The 17657-nt window shown below is 54.1% G+C and overlaps 1 protein-coding gene across 6 annotated transcripts in view; it reads left to right on the top strand.

Annotated features, from left to right (window-relative positions):
• The window catches only part of LOC139595391 (C-type lectin domain family 2 member D-related protein-like), a 34696-nt gene that overhangs the window by 8236 nt on the left and 8803 nt on the right, over positions 1-17657 (top strand). For 3 of the 6 annotated variants that reach the window (XM_071438492.1, XM_071438494.1, XM_071438493.1), the window contains exon 2: positions 17166-17558. In XM_071438492.1, coding sequence (XP_071294593.1) covers positions 17166-17558 — 393 coding nt within the window. Of the gene's footprint in view, positions 1-288; positions 682-1036; positions 1136-1237; positions 1420-1619; positions 1721-1810; positions 3086-17165; positions 17559-17657 lie in introns of those variants that run through there. The other 3 variants (XM_071438496.1, XM_071438491.1, XM_071438495.1) reach the window with 2 other exon arrangements.

The raw sequence follows: 17657 nt of genomic DNA, 5'->3' as shown, positions 1-17657 counted from the left end.
TCTTGCCCCTCGGCAGGGCCGGGCTCCGAGCCGCAGCTGCCCCGGGCCAGCAGCAGCCGGCAGCTCGCAGGCGCTGTCAGCGCCCGGCCCGGCACGGAGCTGGGCTGCAGCGGCTGCAGAGCCACAGGGGCCGGGGCTGCGGGCACCGAGAGCTCCCGGAGGCTGCGCTTGTCTCCGCAGCTGCTGCCGCACCTCTGGGCAGCGGGGACAACGCAGCCACAGCTGCCACCGCCCTCCTGAGCCCCCAGGGCCGGCACCAGCAGTGACCTCTCCCCGTGTCCCTTTCAGGGTGCCAGCAGCGCGGCTGTGAAGCTGTTCCCGAGGCCGAGATCCCAAAGGATCTGCCAGCAGCACTCCTGAAGTCCCCGGAGCAAGGTGCTGTTTGTTCCAGGCAGAGAGATGCCGGCTGTGAGCAGGACGGGAATGAACTCCGCTCCATTCGTGGAGTTGCGAATGAGCCCCAGCATCCCCAGCAGGGACCAGCAGCCGCGGTTCCACACCTGCCTGGGGCCCAAGAAGCCACCTGGCATAAGCAGGGGGATGCCACTTGTGAGTGTGCAGTGAGTGCAGATGTGGAGAATGGATTCTGCACCAGTGATGGGAGTGTGAGAGAGCCCCTGGCTCCCCAGGGCATATCAGGAACCAAGAATGAACACAAAAGGAACCGCAGAAGATTCCTGGGTGAGTGCAGGGCCACCCCTGTGGCCTCTAGGGTGGGGACAGTGTCCCCTCCCAAGGGCAGGGCTGGCAGGTGTGTGGCTGTTTCCCGATGTCTGGCAGAGGCCTGGTGCTCTGCTGGGCCCCATCAGTGGCTGGAAGCAAGAGCCCCAGCTGCCCCCAAGGCTGTGCAGTTCTCCTGCTGCAGCCTGTGGCCACTGCTGTGTCCCTGCCTGTGGCCAGGCTCTTGGCTCTCTGGCTGCCAGCTGAGTGAGGCCCACACTGGCTCAGGGCTCCCTGCTCTGCTCCCTGGCCATGGGCTGAGCAGATTGCAGGCCCGGCTCTGCTTCTGGCAGCCAGCAGCTCTTTCCTGCTCCAGGTGAATGCATCAGGGGCCATCCCGTGGGCACGGCGGTGCTGATTCTGCTGCTCCTGGTGCTGGTGCTGGCTTTGGGGGTGGCCTTGGCTGTGCTGGCAGGTAAGGGAGGGGCAGCAGCCTGGGCCCAGCCCCTCGGGGCAGAGCGGGCTCCCTGCTCCCTGCACAGGGCAATCCTCAGACCTTCTCCTCTTCCCCCTGCAGCACCACAGGTTCCAGTCACACCTGCGACTCCTCTGTCACTTCTGGGCTGTCCCCATGGCTGGGTTGGGTACAATGGGGTCTGCTACTACTTCTCACAGGATCACGGCACCTGGGAGCAGGGTCAGGAACGGTGCTCCGAGCTCGGGGCCTCCCTGGCCATTGCCAAGGATGAGGAGGCCATGGTGAGTGAGGGGCTGCGGGCGGTGTGGGGTGGCTGAGGGCAGCCTGGGGGTGCTCCTGGGCCGGGCTCGGTGCTCGTAGGGCCGGGGCTGCAGCCCTGGGCCGGGGCCTTGCAGGGAAGGAGCCCCGGCGTGCGGGGGGAGCCCCAGGCCCGTGTCCCCCCGAGGGGCTGGGGCAGCTCCCACTCCTCTCTCCTGGGCAGGATTTGCTCTTCCGCCTCCGTGGGAACGTCGATTACTGGCTCGGGCTGCGCAGACGGGGCGAGCGCCTGCACTGGGGGGACGGCAGCAGCTACAGCTCCCGGTGAGTGCCGGGGAGCCGGGCAGGGCCTGGGGGCACAGGGGCACAAGGGCTGCCCCTGGCAGCCAGCGCTGCCTCTGCTCCTCCCTGCAGGGTTCCTGTCCTCGGCAATTCCCAGTGTGTGTACCTGGCCGACGGGAAAAGGTTCAGGAGTGAGATGTGCTCAAGTAAGCGGCCGTATCTCTGCAGCAAGGCCCCAGCTCCCCTGTAACAGGGGCTGCAGAAAGGACCTTCTCCACACTGGGCAGTGCCAGCTTCACCTCTGAGCCCAGCACAGCGCTGTCCTTCCTCAGCTGCACCCTGTGCCTTGCCCTTCCTCTCAGGGTCACCTCAGTGCCTCTTCATGCCCAGTGCCAACGCTGGGCTGGGGCTGCAAAGGAAAAGTCTCTGCAATCCATCCTGCCACCGCTGCTGCCTGCAGTGACTGCATTGCCCTCATGACACAACAAGCTCCAATGGGAAGTCCAGATGTCTCTGGGATCTTGGAAATTCTCACAAAGTGGCTTGAAGATGATACTTGTGGACTGTCCTTGGCAGAGTTAGAACAGCTGATACGTCCTGAGGAGGAATCGCACTTTGGGCATCTGGCACCTGACTGTGGAGAAGAGTCTGTCAGCTGCTGGTGCTCTCTCTCTCTCTCTCTCTCTCTCTCTCTCAGCTTTGGAGGAGGACGGTCAGAGCTGCTGCTTGGGGAAGGGAATTCCCTGTCAATGCCATAACCCAGCCCAGAGCAGCTTCTCCTGCCATGGGGTTGTGGGGTGAGCCTGTGCCTGTGAGAGCAGCCCCTGCAGGGGCACCTCGCTGTCACCCCTCGATCCGGAGGGCCCTGTCCCCCCTGCTCGGGTGCCCGGGACCCTGAGCTCGCCTCTCCCTGCCCTGCTCAGACCCGGCTGCCGCTGCCCCTTGGGTGCTGCTCTGAGCTTTCGCTGCTCCGGAGCTGCGAGGGATGGATTTGGAAAGAATTTCTAAACTTTGATACAAAGCTCACACAGACTTGTACATCTGTATGCAAATATTGAGATCAGGTGTGTTGACTTAGGAAAGCTATGGAATAGAGATGATATTGTTGAGAGAGATTGGGATAGAAATATGTTTTAGTAAGTTTTAAAATATGGCTTTATAAAGAGTAGATATTTTAGAGAATTAGAACTATGAAAGATGCATTCTAATAGGACTATGTGAGGTACAAATAGAGGTGATTGGTGTTAGAAGTAACACTATTGTGTGTAAAAGCTAATAGCTGGACAAACATTTGTAAGGTATAGGAATTAGGAAACAAATTAGCTTTTAATAGAATAACGTTGAGTTTTATATGTTTATGCTTAATTCTTTATTGAGACTGATAATTAAATAAAATCTTTTATAACACTTCTCAGTTACCCCATCTTTATAGAAACTAAAAAAACAACAAAACATTAGTTTCCTTATAAAAGACCCAATAATGTAACTATCTTTCAAGCAGTTAAAAATCCTCAAAATAATTTCTGTTCAGTGCTACTACAAAGAAACAAGACCCTAAAGAATTAATTCTTCTACAAAATGAAAAAAACAAAAACCAAACCCAAACAGTCAAGACTTTTATCTACCTGCATCATGAGCTCAACTCGAACAGAAGCCAATATTGTCTCCTATTACACAACATCAAGCAAGCTTTAAAAAACATAATCCAGCACAAAATATCCAAGCAACCCCAAGGTATTTATAAAAGCCTTAAAACTCCTTAAAGATCTAATTCTTATAATATTTCAAAGCCAAACCTAAAAATTTGCGTTCAAAAGTTCAATCTTAATTCCAAAAGTAGTTTCCAACTATAAATAACACTTCTGTGTTCACCCTCCGTCTGGGACCCAGTTAAACTCAAACTGTACAATACTTTTACCATAAACCAAAACCATTCAAGTACACATGCATTCCCTCTATACAAATGAGGTAATAATTAAGTTATTTAAACAAATTGCGAATCTTTCCAGTTGCCCATTGCCGTGTGCCAAGCCCGCCGCGTCCCCAGCCGTGTCTCCGAGCCCTCCCTCCCTCCAGCCGCGCCCAGGGGCCCCGCAAGCCCGAGCGGAGCCGCGGTGCCCCCGGCGCTGCCCCGCAGCCCCGCCGCTCTCCCGGCTGCAGCCCCCGCTGCCATCCCCAGCCCGCCCGGGATCCTCCAGCCCTGCCCGGCCGGGAGCGAGGGCAGCTCTGCCGAGCAAAAGGAGCGAGGCTGCTCTGCCAGCGCTGCAAAACCCGAGCTCTGACTGCCGCCAAAGAGAGGAACGAGAGAAAAACCCGGGATTTGACAACTCCTCCACAGGGAAATGAAGCGGGACACGGACCCTGGTTCAGAGGAAGAGTTTAACCCGTTCCATCCCAGCCCCGTCAACACACAACGGGAACTGACTAATTGAATCACAGAATCACAGAATTTCTAGGTTGGAAGAGACCTTCAAGATCATCGAGTCCAACCCATGTTCTAACACCTCAACTAGATCATGGCACCAAGTGCCACATCCAGTCTTTTTCTAAACACATCAAGGGATGGTGACTCCACCACCTCCCTGGGTAGATGATTCCAGTATTTGACCACTCTTTCTGTGAAAAACTTCCTCCTTAATTCTCGCCCGTATCTCCCTTGGCACAGCTTGAGACTGTGTCCTCTTGTTCTGTCTGTTGCTGCCCAGAGAAAGAGACCGACCCCCAGCTCACCACAGTCACCCTTCAGGAAGCTGAAGAGAGTGATAAGGTCACCTCTGAGTCTCCTTTTCTCCAGGCTGAACAACCCCAGCTCCCTCAGTCGTTCTTCATACGGCTTGTGTTCCAAGCCCCTCACCAGCCTCGTTGCTCTCCTTTGGACACGCTCAAGCCTCTCAACGTCCCTCCTAAACTGAGGGGCCCAGAACCGGACGCAATATTCAAGGTGTGGCCTCACCAGTGCCGAGTACAAGGGAAGAATGACTTCCCTGCTCCTGCTGGCCACACTATTCCTGATCCAGGCCAGGATCCCTTGGCCTTCTTGGCCACCTGGGCACACTGCTGGCTCATGTTCAGCCGATTGTCACCAGCACGCCCAGGTCCCTTTCCTCCTGAGCACTGTCCAGCCACACCATCCCCAGCCTATAACGTTGCAGGGGGTTATTGTGGCTGAAGTGCAGGACTCAGCACTTGGACTTATTGAATTTCATCCCATTGGATTCTGCCCATCCATCCAACCGTTCCAAGTCCCTCTGCAAAGCCCTCTGTCCCTCTAACAGATCAACACACGCTCCCAGCTTAGGGTCATCTGCAAATTTGCTAATGAAAGACTCTAAACTCTCATCCATGTCATCAATAAAAATATTAAACAGAACTGGCCCCAGCACAGAGCCCTGAGGGACATCACTGGTGACTGGCCACCAGCTGGATGCGGCACCATTCACCACCACTCTCTGGGCCCGGCCATCCAGGCAGTTCCTAACCCAGCACAGAGTGCTCCTGTGCAAGCCACGGGCTGCCAGCTTGTCTAGGAGTATGCTGTGGGAGACAGTGCCAAAGGCCTTGCTGAAATCCAAATAAACAACATCTACAGCCTTGCCTGCAACCACTAGGCAGGTTACCTGGTCATAAAAGGTGACCAGGTTGGTCAAACGTGACCAGGTTGGTCAAACATGACCTATCCCTCCTAAACCCATGCTGACTGGGTCTGATACCCTGGCCATCCTGTCAATTCTGTGTGATGGCACTTAATATAAACTGTTCCATTATCTTGCCAGGTACTGAGGTCAGGCTGATTGGTCTATAATTACCAGGATGTTGTGGTGTGTTTTATGCTTGTTCAGTTTTCCCCCCATTGTTCTCTCAGAAGGTCCTGCCCTGTTACCAGTTTGTGTCAATCCCCAAACCCCTCCCCAGTTGTCTTGGTTACCAAATGTATCTTTCTTGTTCCCCACCCCTGGCAGCCTGCCTGTCACTCGACACCCCTGCCTCTTTTTCTAGGGGCCAGGGTCCCTCCCGCAACTGTGTTTGATGGGTTCTCCGATCATGCCAATCCTTAATGTATCCCTCTCTGATTTGCTATCTTTCACCCCTCCCACCCTCTGTAAAACCGAGGCTTTCCCTGCCTCGGGGCTCTCAGCTTCTTCCACCGAAAAGCTCCGTTTCCCTACCAAGAAAACCACCCCCCCGAGGAAACTGAGAGTCGCCTCTTCATTTCATCCTGCGACTTCGGAGCTCTCTACTGCGGCCACACGTCCGCAAGGCTTGACATCGCCTTAGGCACAAGGCCCTGACTCCGGGCTGGGGAAGTGCCTTACTGGCTGGAGGTTGGCTGGACATTTATCTAGCCTGGGCGTTTTACTTTCCACCGGCCACTGCTCCACCAGGATCCTCCTTTGCACTGTTGTTGTGAATGGGTATCACATTGGCCAGCTTCCAGTCATTCAGAACCTCAGCAGTGAGCCAGGACTGTTGGTAAATGATGGAGAGTGGCTTGGCAAGCTCATTTGCCAGCTCTCTCATTACCCTGGGGTGGATCCCATCTAGTCCCATAGATTTATGAACATCCAAGCATTTCAGTAGTTCTTTGACTGCCTCCTCTTGGATAATGGGGGGACCATTCTGCTCCCTGACACCACCAACCATTCCAGGCGGGCAGGTGTCTTGAGGGCAAGTCATCTTCCCACTAAAAACTGAGGCAAAGTAGGCATTAAGCACTTCTGCCTTCTCCTCATCTGCAGATGCTAACTTCCCTCCCTTGTCCAATAAAGAACAAAGGCTGGTCTTACCCTTCCTTCTAGCATTAAGGTATTTGTAAAAACATTTTTTATTATCCTTTACAGAAGTCGCCATTCTAAGTTCAAAATGAGCTTTGGCCTCCCTAATTTTTTTTCTGCATGCTCCTGCAGCCTTCTTGAATACTTCCTTAGAGACCTGACCCTCCTTCCAACGCTGATACATCCTCTTTTTATTCCTAAGTACCTCCAAAGCCTCCTTGCCCAGCCAGGCTGGACGTTTACCCCGTTGACTGATCTTTCGGCACACAGGGACAGTCTGTTCCTGTGCCCTCATGATCTCTGTTTTGAGGCATGCCCACCTTTCCTGAACTCCTTTGTTTTTAAGGGCTGTTTCCCAAGGGACGCTCTGAATAAGTCTCCTAAACAGGCCAAAGTCTGCCCTCCGGAAGTCCAATGTAAGAGTCTTGCTGGTGCTCCTCCTGACTTCACCAAATATTGAGAACTCTATTATTTCATGATCACTCTGCCCCAAGCGACCTCCAACCACCACATCTCCCACCAGCCCATCTCTATTTGCAAACAGCAGATCTAACATAGCCCCTCCCCTGCTGGGTTCACCCACCAGCTGCAACAGAAAGTTGTCCTCCATACATTCTAAGAATTTCCTGGACTGCCTCTTTACTGCTGTATTAAGTTCCCAGCAGATGTCTGGTCGGTTGAAGTCACCCACAAGAACAAGGGCTGATGATCTTGAAACATTGCCTAGCTGCTTATAGAATAAGTCATCTACCTCTTCTTCCTGGTTGGGTGGACAATAACAGACTCCCAGTAGGGTGTCAGCCTTGTTGGCCTTCCCCTTAATTCTTACCCACAGACATTCAACTCCATCTTCCTTAGTTTCAATTTCTACGGCATGGAGAGTCTGCTTAATATAAAGGGCCACCCCTCCTCCTCTTCTTCCTTTCCTGTCTCCTCTGAGGAGCTTGTATCCATCCAGTGCAGCACTCCAGCTACGGGAGTCATCCCACCATATTTCCATGATGGCAACTACATCACAGCTCTGCAGCTGCACCATGGCCTCCAGCTGTGACCGTGGTCACAAGGGTTTTCAGGAGGAAGAAGAGACGAGAATGTTGACTCCATGATCAGAAGGCTTGATTTATTATTTTATGATATATGTTCCATTAAGACTATACTAAAAGGAAATAGAAAGGAAAAGGTTTCTTCAGAAGCTAGCTAAGCTAAGAATAGAAAAGAATGAATAACAAAGATCTGTGTCTCAGACATAGAGCAAGAGCCAGCTCTGCCATGAGTGGTGAGTAAATCCAAACATCCACAGGAGACCAATCACAGGTCTGCCTGTTGCATTCCACAGCAGCAGATAACCATTGTTTACTTTTGGTTGCTGAAACTGCAGCTTCTCACAAGGAAAAATCCTAAGAAAGGATTTTTCATGAAAGATGTCTGTGACATCCAGCTCTGCTTGTTTGTTGCCCAAGCTGTGTGCATTGGTATACATGCACCTCAGCTGGGCTACTGACTTCACCCCTGACTCAGCCTTGCAACCCTTGGGCCTGCTTCCAGATAGCTCGGCTGCTTCCCCTTCCCCCTTCAAACCTAGTTTAAAGCCCTCTCAATGAGGTCTGCCAGTTCATGAGCTAAAAACCTTTTGCCCTTGACAGAGAGATCTACCCCATCTGGTTCTAGCAGAGCAGATGCTGTAAAAGTTTCCCCATGATCAAAGAACCCAAAATTTTGCCGATGACATCAACCCTTAAGCCGCCTGTTGATGATGCGGATTTTCCTGTTTCTTTCTTCATTTTCCTCCGCCACCAAAGGGACTGAGCAAAACACTACCTGTGCTCCTGCCCTATCAACTACCTGACCCAGTACCCTGAAGTCCTTTCTAATTGCCTTGACACTCCTCTTTTCAATCTCATCACTGCCAGCCAGTATCAGCAGTGGGTAATAATCAGAGGGCTGAATCAGCCCAGGAAGTCTCTCAGTGATATTCTGTACCCGGGCCCCAGGGAGGCAACAGATCTCCCTGTAGGATGGGTCTGGTCGACATATGGGGCCCTCAGTTCCCTTCAGAAGGGAATCACCTACTACAATTACCCTTCTTTCTTCTTGATGTTAGAGGTAGTGACCCATCTTACAAATGAATCATAACTGGGGGTTCACGGGGCAGACAATTTTCTCCTAAATCATCTAGTTGGGTCTCTAGATCCAGGACCTCATAGCTATTCTGAAGTGGTACCTGGCTGGATGATGGGGATGGGGAGGAGTTTTTGTTATTACCTCCCTGAATAGGGACCCATTTCCACTCCTCCTCATCTACCGGGTGCCCTTCCATTGCCTGAGAGCGGGAGGCATAGAAGTCCTCAGTCTCTCGGTCAGAGGCCTCCCTTAAAGATGAAAGGGCTGAGCTCCACCAGTCTATTTCCCTTTCACTTTCCGGATACTCCTTAACCTTTCAACTTCCTCCCTAAGCTCAGTCACCAGTGAAAGGAGGTCATTCACTTGTTCACACTGCAGGCAGGTCCCCTCCACAACACAACTGGGCTGACATTAGACCTAAACTCATGCAAGATAAAGATTTTAATTCATCATATAGAAAAATCCTTGCTGTGCCAGTTCGATATAAGGAAAATAATGCTAATCCTTGGTGGGAGCCTATAGCACATTAGGATATTCAGAAATTGGGAAAAGCTTTTAAAGACAACAGCTTAAACTCCCAGTATTCAATAACATGATAAGAAGTGGATATGATTCTTATCACCTCACGCCTTCAGACTCCTGGAACATTTCATCTGTAATTTTAACAAACTCACAATATATTCTGTGGGACTTGGAACAGTGAAAGCATCCTCACAGATCAGTGGAGAGCTCTGCTAGAAGCCCTAAAGCCCAGCTAACAATCAGTCAATTAGCTAGAGATCCTCCAAACCATAGAGCTGAAGACCAAGCCGAACCCCTTCTAGAGCAGGAATAAGAGATATTAAAAATGCAGCCAGAAGGACTCTTTTAACTGTACAACTGCAAGAACCCATGAAAATGCCGATTCTCTGATTCAACAAGCCACAACCAAACCTCATCTTGCCTTTTTAGATCGCTTGGCACAAGCAGTTCAGAAGCAGTGTCCTAAGGAAACAGCACATCCTCACTGAATTAAAGCCTTGCCTTTACTAATGCAAACAATAAATGGCAAAGGGCTCTGTTACCAGAGCAGCCACCAACAGTGCCACCAATGCTCTCAGCTTGTGGTAACTCTGCACTCCACAGCACATCGTGACCAAACAAGCTCCCGCACTGGGGGAACAACTTACAAAGTCCCAAGATTGGCTGGGAAATAAATTCCAAAGAGTTGTTGAGGCTCAAACCAAAACTATTGAAGAAACCCTCACTGCTTTCCAGGTAGAGCCCATTAAGGAGCCATTTCTAACTGTAAAAAAATAGTCATTTTTAAAAAGACAGTTCTGAAGCAGAGAAAAATACAAAATCACCTGATACTTACCCTCAGTACAAAAAAAGAGGCATTATACCGATCGCTGTCGCTCTAAATTTAACAGAACAGAACAGTTCTCTGTCGGGAACTTCAACAAGAGCTCACAGCGCCACCGTGACACAAAACAAAGAACGGCGGCTCCATCGCAAACGAACAGAGCAGATGCGATTTGTAAAATCACCAGAAATCTCCCGAGCAACCCCGAATTATTACCCCCCAAGGCACGATGCAAACTAACAGCTTCTACATTACCATACCTCTAAACAAACTTTTGTCATCAGTTTCTGCCCGCAGGGGTCACTAGTACTTCACAACAGGGACAGGACATTTTCATTCTAAGCAGAGACAAAACCATCATTCTTAGATTTTCCGTTTTCCCAACTATTAGTTCAGTACATTTTAACCAAGAGCTGACAGCTTCAGCTCTTGCTTGCAGCACTCCAGCAGCAATTCAGCCCAAACCACTAAGAGCCATTACTGCTGCATTGCCAGTGACTGTAGCTAAGCAAGACATCCACGGAGAGCCTGTGCTTTTAACGAAGCAAACCGTGTACCAAGGCATGGCACCGAGAGCTTTAGCCCACAGCTGGTGGCCTCTGGGTGGGAGGTGTCCCCAGTGCAGAGCCAGAGCCCCCTCGCAGTGTGAGCAGGGCAGTGGAGCAGGGAATGTCCCAGCCGTGCTGGCCACGGGCACGGAGGGCGCTGCGATTCCTCCTGTGCTGCATCCCAGCCATTGAAATCTGAGAATCGGGGATAAAGTGGAGCCCAGGAAGGAGAGAACAGTGTCAAGAAGGTGCATTTTTAGGATTTGGCAGCCTACTGATTCTCTTGCTCTGATTTGTTTGATAATAAATTCAATTAAATTTGATTTCCCCATTCTGGGCCTGTTCTACCCATGATGGGTGAGAGATCTCTGGCTGCCTTTCTTGAGAGCCCCGAGCCTTTCCTGCTGTGTTCTGTTGTCTGCACAGGGGCAGCAGGAGAGGCCAGAGCGCTTTTGCTGGCCCCGGGCACCTGGCCTGGCCCAGCCCAGCTCAAGAATCTCTGCGAGAATTCCCTCTTGAGAGCCCCAGGAGCGGCTGCCCCGGGGCTGCGCTTCTTCCCCAGCTTCTCCTGCCTGGGCCCTTTTTCTCACCGCGGGGTTTCCGGGACAGGAGCGGCGCCTCCGCCGCCTCGCTCTCCTGCTCCTCTCTGGCTCCGCCGCTCTCCTCGCTGAGAGCAGCCGCTTTCCCACTCGTATGAAGGGCAAAACGGCCCAAAGCCCTTCCACACCGACGGCTTCTAAAGTGTGTGCAGCAGCGGCCGTGCCCGCCGTGTCTGACCGGGAGCGGAGCGGTGGCGTCCGGCTCCCCTTTCGTGTCGTTCTGGAGTGAACACAGCGGAGCTCGGAGGCGGCTCCAGCCCAGGCGGGACCCGCGGTCGGTGCTGCCCCAGCTCGGGGCTCGCTGCGGGCGGAGGGGCCGCGGTGAGGGCCGGGGGGCTCTGGCGAGAAAGGAGCTTCTCCACACTGGGCAGTGCCAGCTTCACCTCTGAGCCCAGCACAGCGCTGTCCTTCCTCAGCTGCAGCCTGTGCCTTGCCCTTCCTCTCAGGGTCACCTCAGTGCCTCTTCATGCCCAGTGCCAACGCTGGGCTGGGGCTGCAAAGGAAAAGTCTCTGCAATCCATCCTGCCACCGCTGCTGCCTGCAGTGAGTGCATTGCCCTCATGACACAACAAGCTCCAATGGGAAGTCCAGATGTCTCTGGGATCTTGGAAATTCTCACAAAGTGGCTTGAAGGTGATACTTGTGGACTGTCCTTGGCAGAGTTAGAACAGCTGACACGTCCTGAGGAGGAATCGCACTTTGGGCATCTGGCACCTGACTGTGGAGAAGAGTCTGTCAGCTGCTGGTGCTCTCTCTCTCTGTCTCTCTCTATTTCTCTCTCTCAGCTTTGGAGGAGGACGGTCAGAGCTGCTGCTTGGGGAAGGGAATTTGTTGCCAGCGCCATAACCCAGCCCAGAGCAGCTTCTCCTGCACTGGGGTGAGCCTGTGAGAGCAGCCCCTGCAGGGGCACCTCGCTGTCACCCCTCGGTCCGGAGGGCCCTGTCCCCCCTGCCCGGGTGCCCGGGACCCTGAGCTCGCCTCTCCCTGCCCTGCTCAGACCCGGCTGCCGCTGCCGCCAGCGCCCCTGCCGGCCGCGCCCGGAACTGCAGCGAGGGGAAAGCGCGCGCGGCCGGGAGAGGCGGGGCTGGGGCTGGGCCTGCTCGGGGCAGCGCCGCGCTGGGGCTTGTACGTTGTTATACTCTGGTTTTGCTTTGTTTTACTTTGAAACGGCCGTAATTTCTATTTTCATATGTTTGCCTGAGAGACCCTTAATTTCAGAATTATAATATTCGGAGGGAGGGGGATTGCATTTCCCATTGCCAGGGAGGCTCCTGCCTTCCTTAGCAGACACCTGTCCTTCAAACCAAAACACCCCCATCGCTCTGTGCCACTGTGTGGGGAGGAGGGAGGGAATCGGGGATAAAGTGAAGCCCAGGAAAGAGGAAGCACTTAGGGGAGGGTGCAATTTTAGGATTTGGCATACTTCGCATTCCCTCGCTCTGATTTCTTTGATAATAAATTCAAGTAAAATTAATGTCCCCACTCCGGCCTTCTTATGCCCATGAAGGGTGAGAGATCTGTTGGTAAATGATGGAGAGCAGCTTCCCAAGCTCATCTCTCAGCTCCCTCATCCCCCTGGGGTGGATCCCCTCTGGGCCCACAGATTTATGAGCATCCAAGCAGCTCAGCAGTTCTCTGACTGCCTCCTCCTGGATCACAGGGGACCCATTCTGCTCCCTGACACCATCCATCGGCCCAGGAGTTCAGTTGTCCTGAGGACAAGCTGTGTTTCCACTAAGGGCTGAGGCAAAGAAGGCATTGAGCACCTCTGCCTTCTCCTCATCTGCAGTTACTAAGTTCCCTCCTGCATCCAAAACAGAACAAAAGCTGGTCCTTCCCTTCCTTTTACTATTATTATATCTGTAATCCTTTACAAAATTACCAAATTAAGTTTAAGCTGAGCTTTTGCCTTTCATTATTTTTTCCTATGTACTCTAGCAGCCCCCTTAAATAGTTCCTGAGAAACCTGACCCTCCTTCCAAAGATGATACCTCCTACTTTTATTCCTGAGTTCCTTCAAAACCTCATTGCCCATCCAGGCTGGACGTTTGACTCGTCAGCTCCTCTTTGGGCACACAGGGACAGTCTGTTCCTGTGCCCTCAAGATCTCTGTTTTGATGCATGCCCACCTTTCCTGACATGTAAAAACAAACTCCTTTGTTTTTAAGGGCTGCTTCCCCAGGGACTTTTTGAATAAGTCTTCTCAATAGCCCAAAGTCTGCCCTTCAGAAATCTAATATAAAAACGTTATTGATGATCCTCCTGATATCACCAAATATAGAGAACACTGTGATTTCATGGTCACCGTGCCCCAGGAGGCCTCCAACCAGCACAGCTCCCACCACCCCGTCTCTATCCACAAACAACAATTCTAACGATGTCCCTCCCCTGGAAGGCTCGCTCACCAGCTGCGACTCCTGAGCTCTGGAAACATGCCCAGAATGCTGTGGATCTCGACAGGGCTAATTTCTGTTTTCTCAGGCTCCTTGCCAACTGCTCCTGTGCGCAATTGCCTTCAGCCTGTCTCTTTTTTCTGTTCTCGGGCTCCCTGAAAACTGGTCCTGTTCGCATCCACTCTTGACTCGCTCCCTCCCACAAACCACCATCGGCTGTTTGTCCGTGCTCTGGTTGTTCAAAACAGCCAAAAGCCACTCGGACCCCACGGCGGCTCCATCTTGCGGTGCCAGCGGCCGAGCCCGGAGTCTCTGACCGGGACCGGAGCGGCGGCGGCGCGTTCGGGACATTGCGGAGCGGAGGCGGCACCCGGAGCCCGGCGAGGCGGCGGCGGAGCCCGGAGGCGGCTCCAGGCCAGGTGGGAGCCGCGGTCGGTGCTGCCCCAGCTCGGGGCTCGCTGCGGGCGGAGGGGCCGCGCTGAGGGCCGGGGGGTTCTGGCGAGTTCCTGGGGGCGGCTTCCCCCGTGTCCCCCCTGCGCTGGGATCGCCGAGGGAGCGGCTGCCCTCGGTCACACAATCCCAGAATCACCGGGCTGGGTTGCAAGCGACCTCCAAGACCATCGAGTCCAGCCCAGCCCCAACACCTCAACTAAACCCTGGCACCCAGTGCCACATCCAGTCTGTTTTTAAACACATCCTGGGATGGTGACTCCACCACCTCCCTGGGCAGCCATTCCAGAACTTTATCACCCTTTGTGTAAAAAACTTCTTCCTAATATCCAACCTATATTTCCCTTGGTGCAGGTTAAGACTGTCCCTCTGGTTGTGTCAGTGCTGCCTGGAGAAAGAGCCCAGCCCCAGCTGAGCACAGGCACCTTTCAGGAGCTGTAGAGAGCGATGAGGTCACCCCTGAGTCTCCTTTTCTCCAGGCTGAGCACCCCCAGCTCCCTCAGTGCTTCCTCACGGGGTTTGTGTTCCCAGCCCCTCTCCAGCCTCGTTGCCTCCTCTGGATGGGCTCCAGCGTCCCAAGGTCCTTCCCAAGCTGAGGGGCCAGAGCTGGGCACGGCACTCGAGGTGTGCCCTCAGCAGTGCCAGGTACAGGGGCAGAATGAGCTCCCTGCTCCTGCTGGCCACACCATTCCTGATCCAGGCCAGGATCCCTTGGCCTTCTTGGTCACCTGGGCACACTGCTGGCTCACGTTCAGCTGGCTGTCACCAGCACCCCCAGGTCCCTTTCTGCCTGGGCACTGTCCAGCCACACCATCCCCAGCCCAGAGCATTGCAGGCGTTGTTGTGGCCAAAATACAGCACTGGGCACTTGGACTTATTAAGCTTCATCTTCCTGCACTCTGCCCATCTATCCAACCATTCCAGGTCTCCCTGCAGAGCCCTCCTACCTTCCCACAGATGGACACAGCTCCCAGCTCAGAGTCCTCTGCAGATTTATGAATGAAAGCCTCAATCCCCTCATCCATGGGGTCAGTGCAAACACTGAACAGAGCTGGCCCCAGCACAGAGCCCTGAGGGACACCCCTGGTGCCTGGCCCCAGCTGGATGCAGCACCATCCCCACCACTCTCTGGCCCATCCAGCCAGGTCTGAGCCCAGCACAGAGCGCTCCTGTCCCAGTCCTGGGCTGCAGCTTTTCCAGGAGGGAGCTGTGGGAGACAGTGCCAAAGGCCTTGCTGGAGCCCAAACAGACACATCCACAGCTTTTCCTGCACCCACCAGCAGGGTCACCTGGTCATGGAAAGAGACCAGGTTGGTCAAACACGACCTACCCCTCCTAAACCCCTGCTGGCTGGCTCCGACACCCTGGCCATCCTGGAAGTGCTGCCTGATGAAATCAATATAAACTGCTCCATGACCTTACTGGGCACTGAGGTCAGGCTAACCGCCCTGTAATTACCAAGATCCTCCTTCCCACCCTTGTTGTGGATGGGTGTCACGTTGGCCAGCTTCCAGCCATCTGGAAGCTCCCCAGTGAGCCAGGGCTGTTGGTAAATGATGGAGAGCAGCTTCCCAAGCTCATCTCTCAGCTCCCTCATCCCCCTGGGGTGGATCCCCTCTGGGCCCACAGATTTATGAGCATCTAAGCAGCTCAGCAGTTCTCTGACTGCCTCCTCCTGGATCACAGGGGGCCCATTCTGCTCCCTGACACCATCCACCAGCCCAGGAGTTCACTCGTCCTGAGGACAAGCTGTGTTTCCACTAAGGGCTGAGGCAAAGAAGGCATTGAGCACCTCTGCCTTCTCCTCATCTGTATTTACTAAGTTCCCTCCTGCATCCAAAACAGAAGAAAAGCTTCCCTTCCTGTTACCATTAATATATTTGTAAAAACAGTTTTTATTAGCCTTTACAAAAGTTACCAAATTAAGTTCAAACTGAGCTTTGGCTTCCCTACATTTTTTTCTTTCCCTAATTTTTTTCCTACATTGCCCTAGCAGCCCCCTTAAATACTTCCTGAGAAACCTGACCCTCCTTCCAAAGATGATACATCCTCCTTTTATTCCTAAGTTCTTTCAAAACCTCGTTCCCATCTAGGCTGGATGTTTTTCTCATTGAGTTGTTTTTTGGAACACAGGGACAGTCTGTTCCTGTGCCCTCAAGATCTGTTTTGAAGCATGCCCACATTTCCTGGACTCCTTTGTTTTTAAAGGGCTGCTTCCCAAGGGACTTTCTGAATAAGACTCCAAAATATGCCAAACTCTGCTCTCCAGAAGTCTACTGTAAAAATTTTATTGATGATCCTCCCGATATCACCAAATATTGAGAACACTGTAATTTCATCATCACCGTGCCCCAGGAGGCCTCCAAGCAGCACATCTCCCACCAGCCCATCCCTATTCATAAACAACAAATGTAGCAAAGTCCCTCTCCGGGAAAGCTCACTCACCAGCTGTGACTCGTGAGCCCTGGGAAAACATCCTGCACGTCTAGGATGTCCACCAGGATCACTCCCGCCTTATCTTCGCTCCCTGCCAACGCCTTCTCTGTGCAGGGAGTGTCCCCAAACCAGGCTCCCTCCCTCGCACCTGGCCGCACTCACATTGGCAGCTTCCCTGCGCGCTGTTTGGTAAAAGCGGCCAAAATCCCTCCCACACCCACATCGGCTCCAACCTACGCCGGCACCGGCCGTGCCCGGTGGGTTTGGCCGGGAGCGGAGCGGCGGCGGCCCCCGGAGCTCGGAGGCGGCTCCAGCCCAGGTGGGACCCGCGGTCGGTGCAGCCCCAGCTCGGGGCTCGCTGCGGGCGGAGGGGCCGCGCTGAGGGCCGGGGGGTTCTGGCGAGTTCCTTGTGCCGGCTTCTCACGTTCACAGGCAGGGAGCCGCAGCGGCCGTGCCGGCGCTCGGTGTGCCCGGGCTCCGAGGCGCCGGGGCAGGGAATGCGGGGCACAATGGTGAGCAGCCCGGCGCTGCTGCTTCTTGCCCCTCGGCAGGGCCGGGCTCCGAGCCGCAGCTGCCCCGGGCCAGCAGCAGGCGGCAGCTCGCAGGCGCTGTCAGCGCCCGGCCCGGCACGGAGCTGGGCTGCAGCGGCTGCAGAGCCACAGGGGCCGGGGCTGCGGGCACCGAGAGCTCCCGGAGGCTGCGCTTGTCTCCGCAGCTGCTGCCGCACCTCTGGGCAGCGGGGACAGCGCAGCCACAGCTGCCACCGCCCTCCTGAGCCCCCAGCGCCGGCACCAGCAGTGACCTCTCCCCGTGTCCCTTTCAGGGTGCCATCAGCGTGGCTCTGAAGCTGTTCCCGAGGCCGAGCTCCCAAAGGATCTGCCAGCAGCACTCCTGATGTCTCCGAAGCAAAGTACTGATTGTTCCAGGCAGAGAGATGCTGCCTGTGGGCTGGACGAGAGTGAAGTCTGCTCCATCCGAGCAGTTGCGAATGAGCCCCAGCATCCCCAGCAGGGACTAGCAGCTGCAGTTCCACACCTGCCTGGGGCCCAAGAAGCCACCTGGCATAAGCACGGGGATGCCACTTGTGAGTGTGCAGTGAGTGCAGATGTGGAGAATGGATTCTGCACCAGAAATGGGAGTGTGAGAGAGCCCCTGGCTCCCCAGGGCATATCAGGAACCAAGAATGAACACAAAAGGAACCGCAGAAGATTCCTGGGTGAGTGCAGGGCCACCCCTGTGGTCTCTAGGGTGGGGACAGTGTCCCCTCCCAAGGGCAGGGCTGGCAGGTGTGTGGCTGTTTCCCGATGTCTGGCAG

The sequence above is a fragment of the Agelaius tricolor genome, unplaced genomic scaffold (assembly GCF_023055355.1).
Source record: "Agelaius tricolor isolate 1412-34295 unplaced genomic scaffold, bAgeTri1.0.p SCAF_13, whole genome shotgun sequence".
Taxonomy (NCBI): domain Eukaryota; kingdom Metazoa; phylum Chordata; class Aves; order Passeriformes; family Icteridae; genus Agelaius; species Agelaius tricolor.
This window is presented reverse-complemented; position numbering and strand designations above follow the sequence as displayed.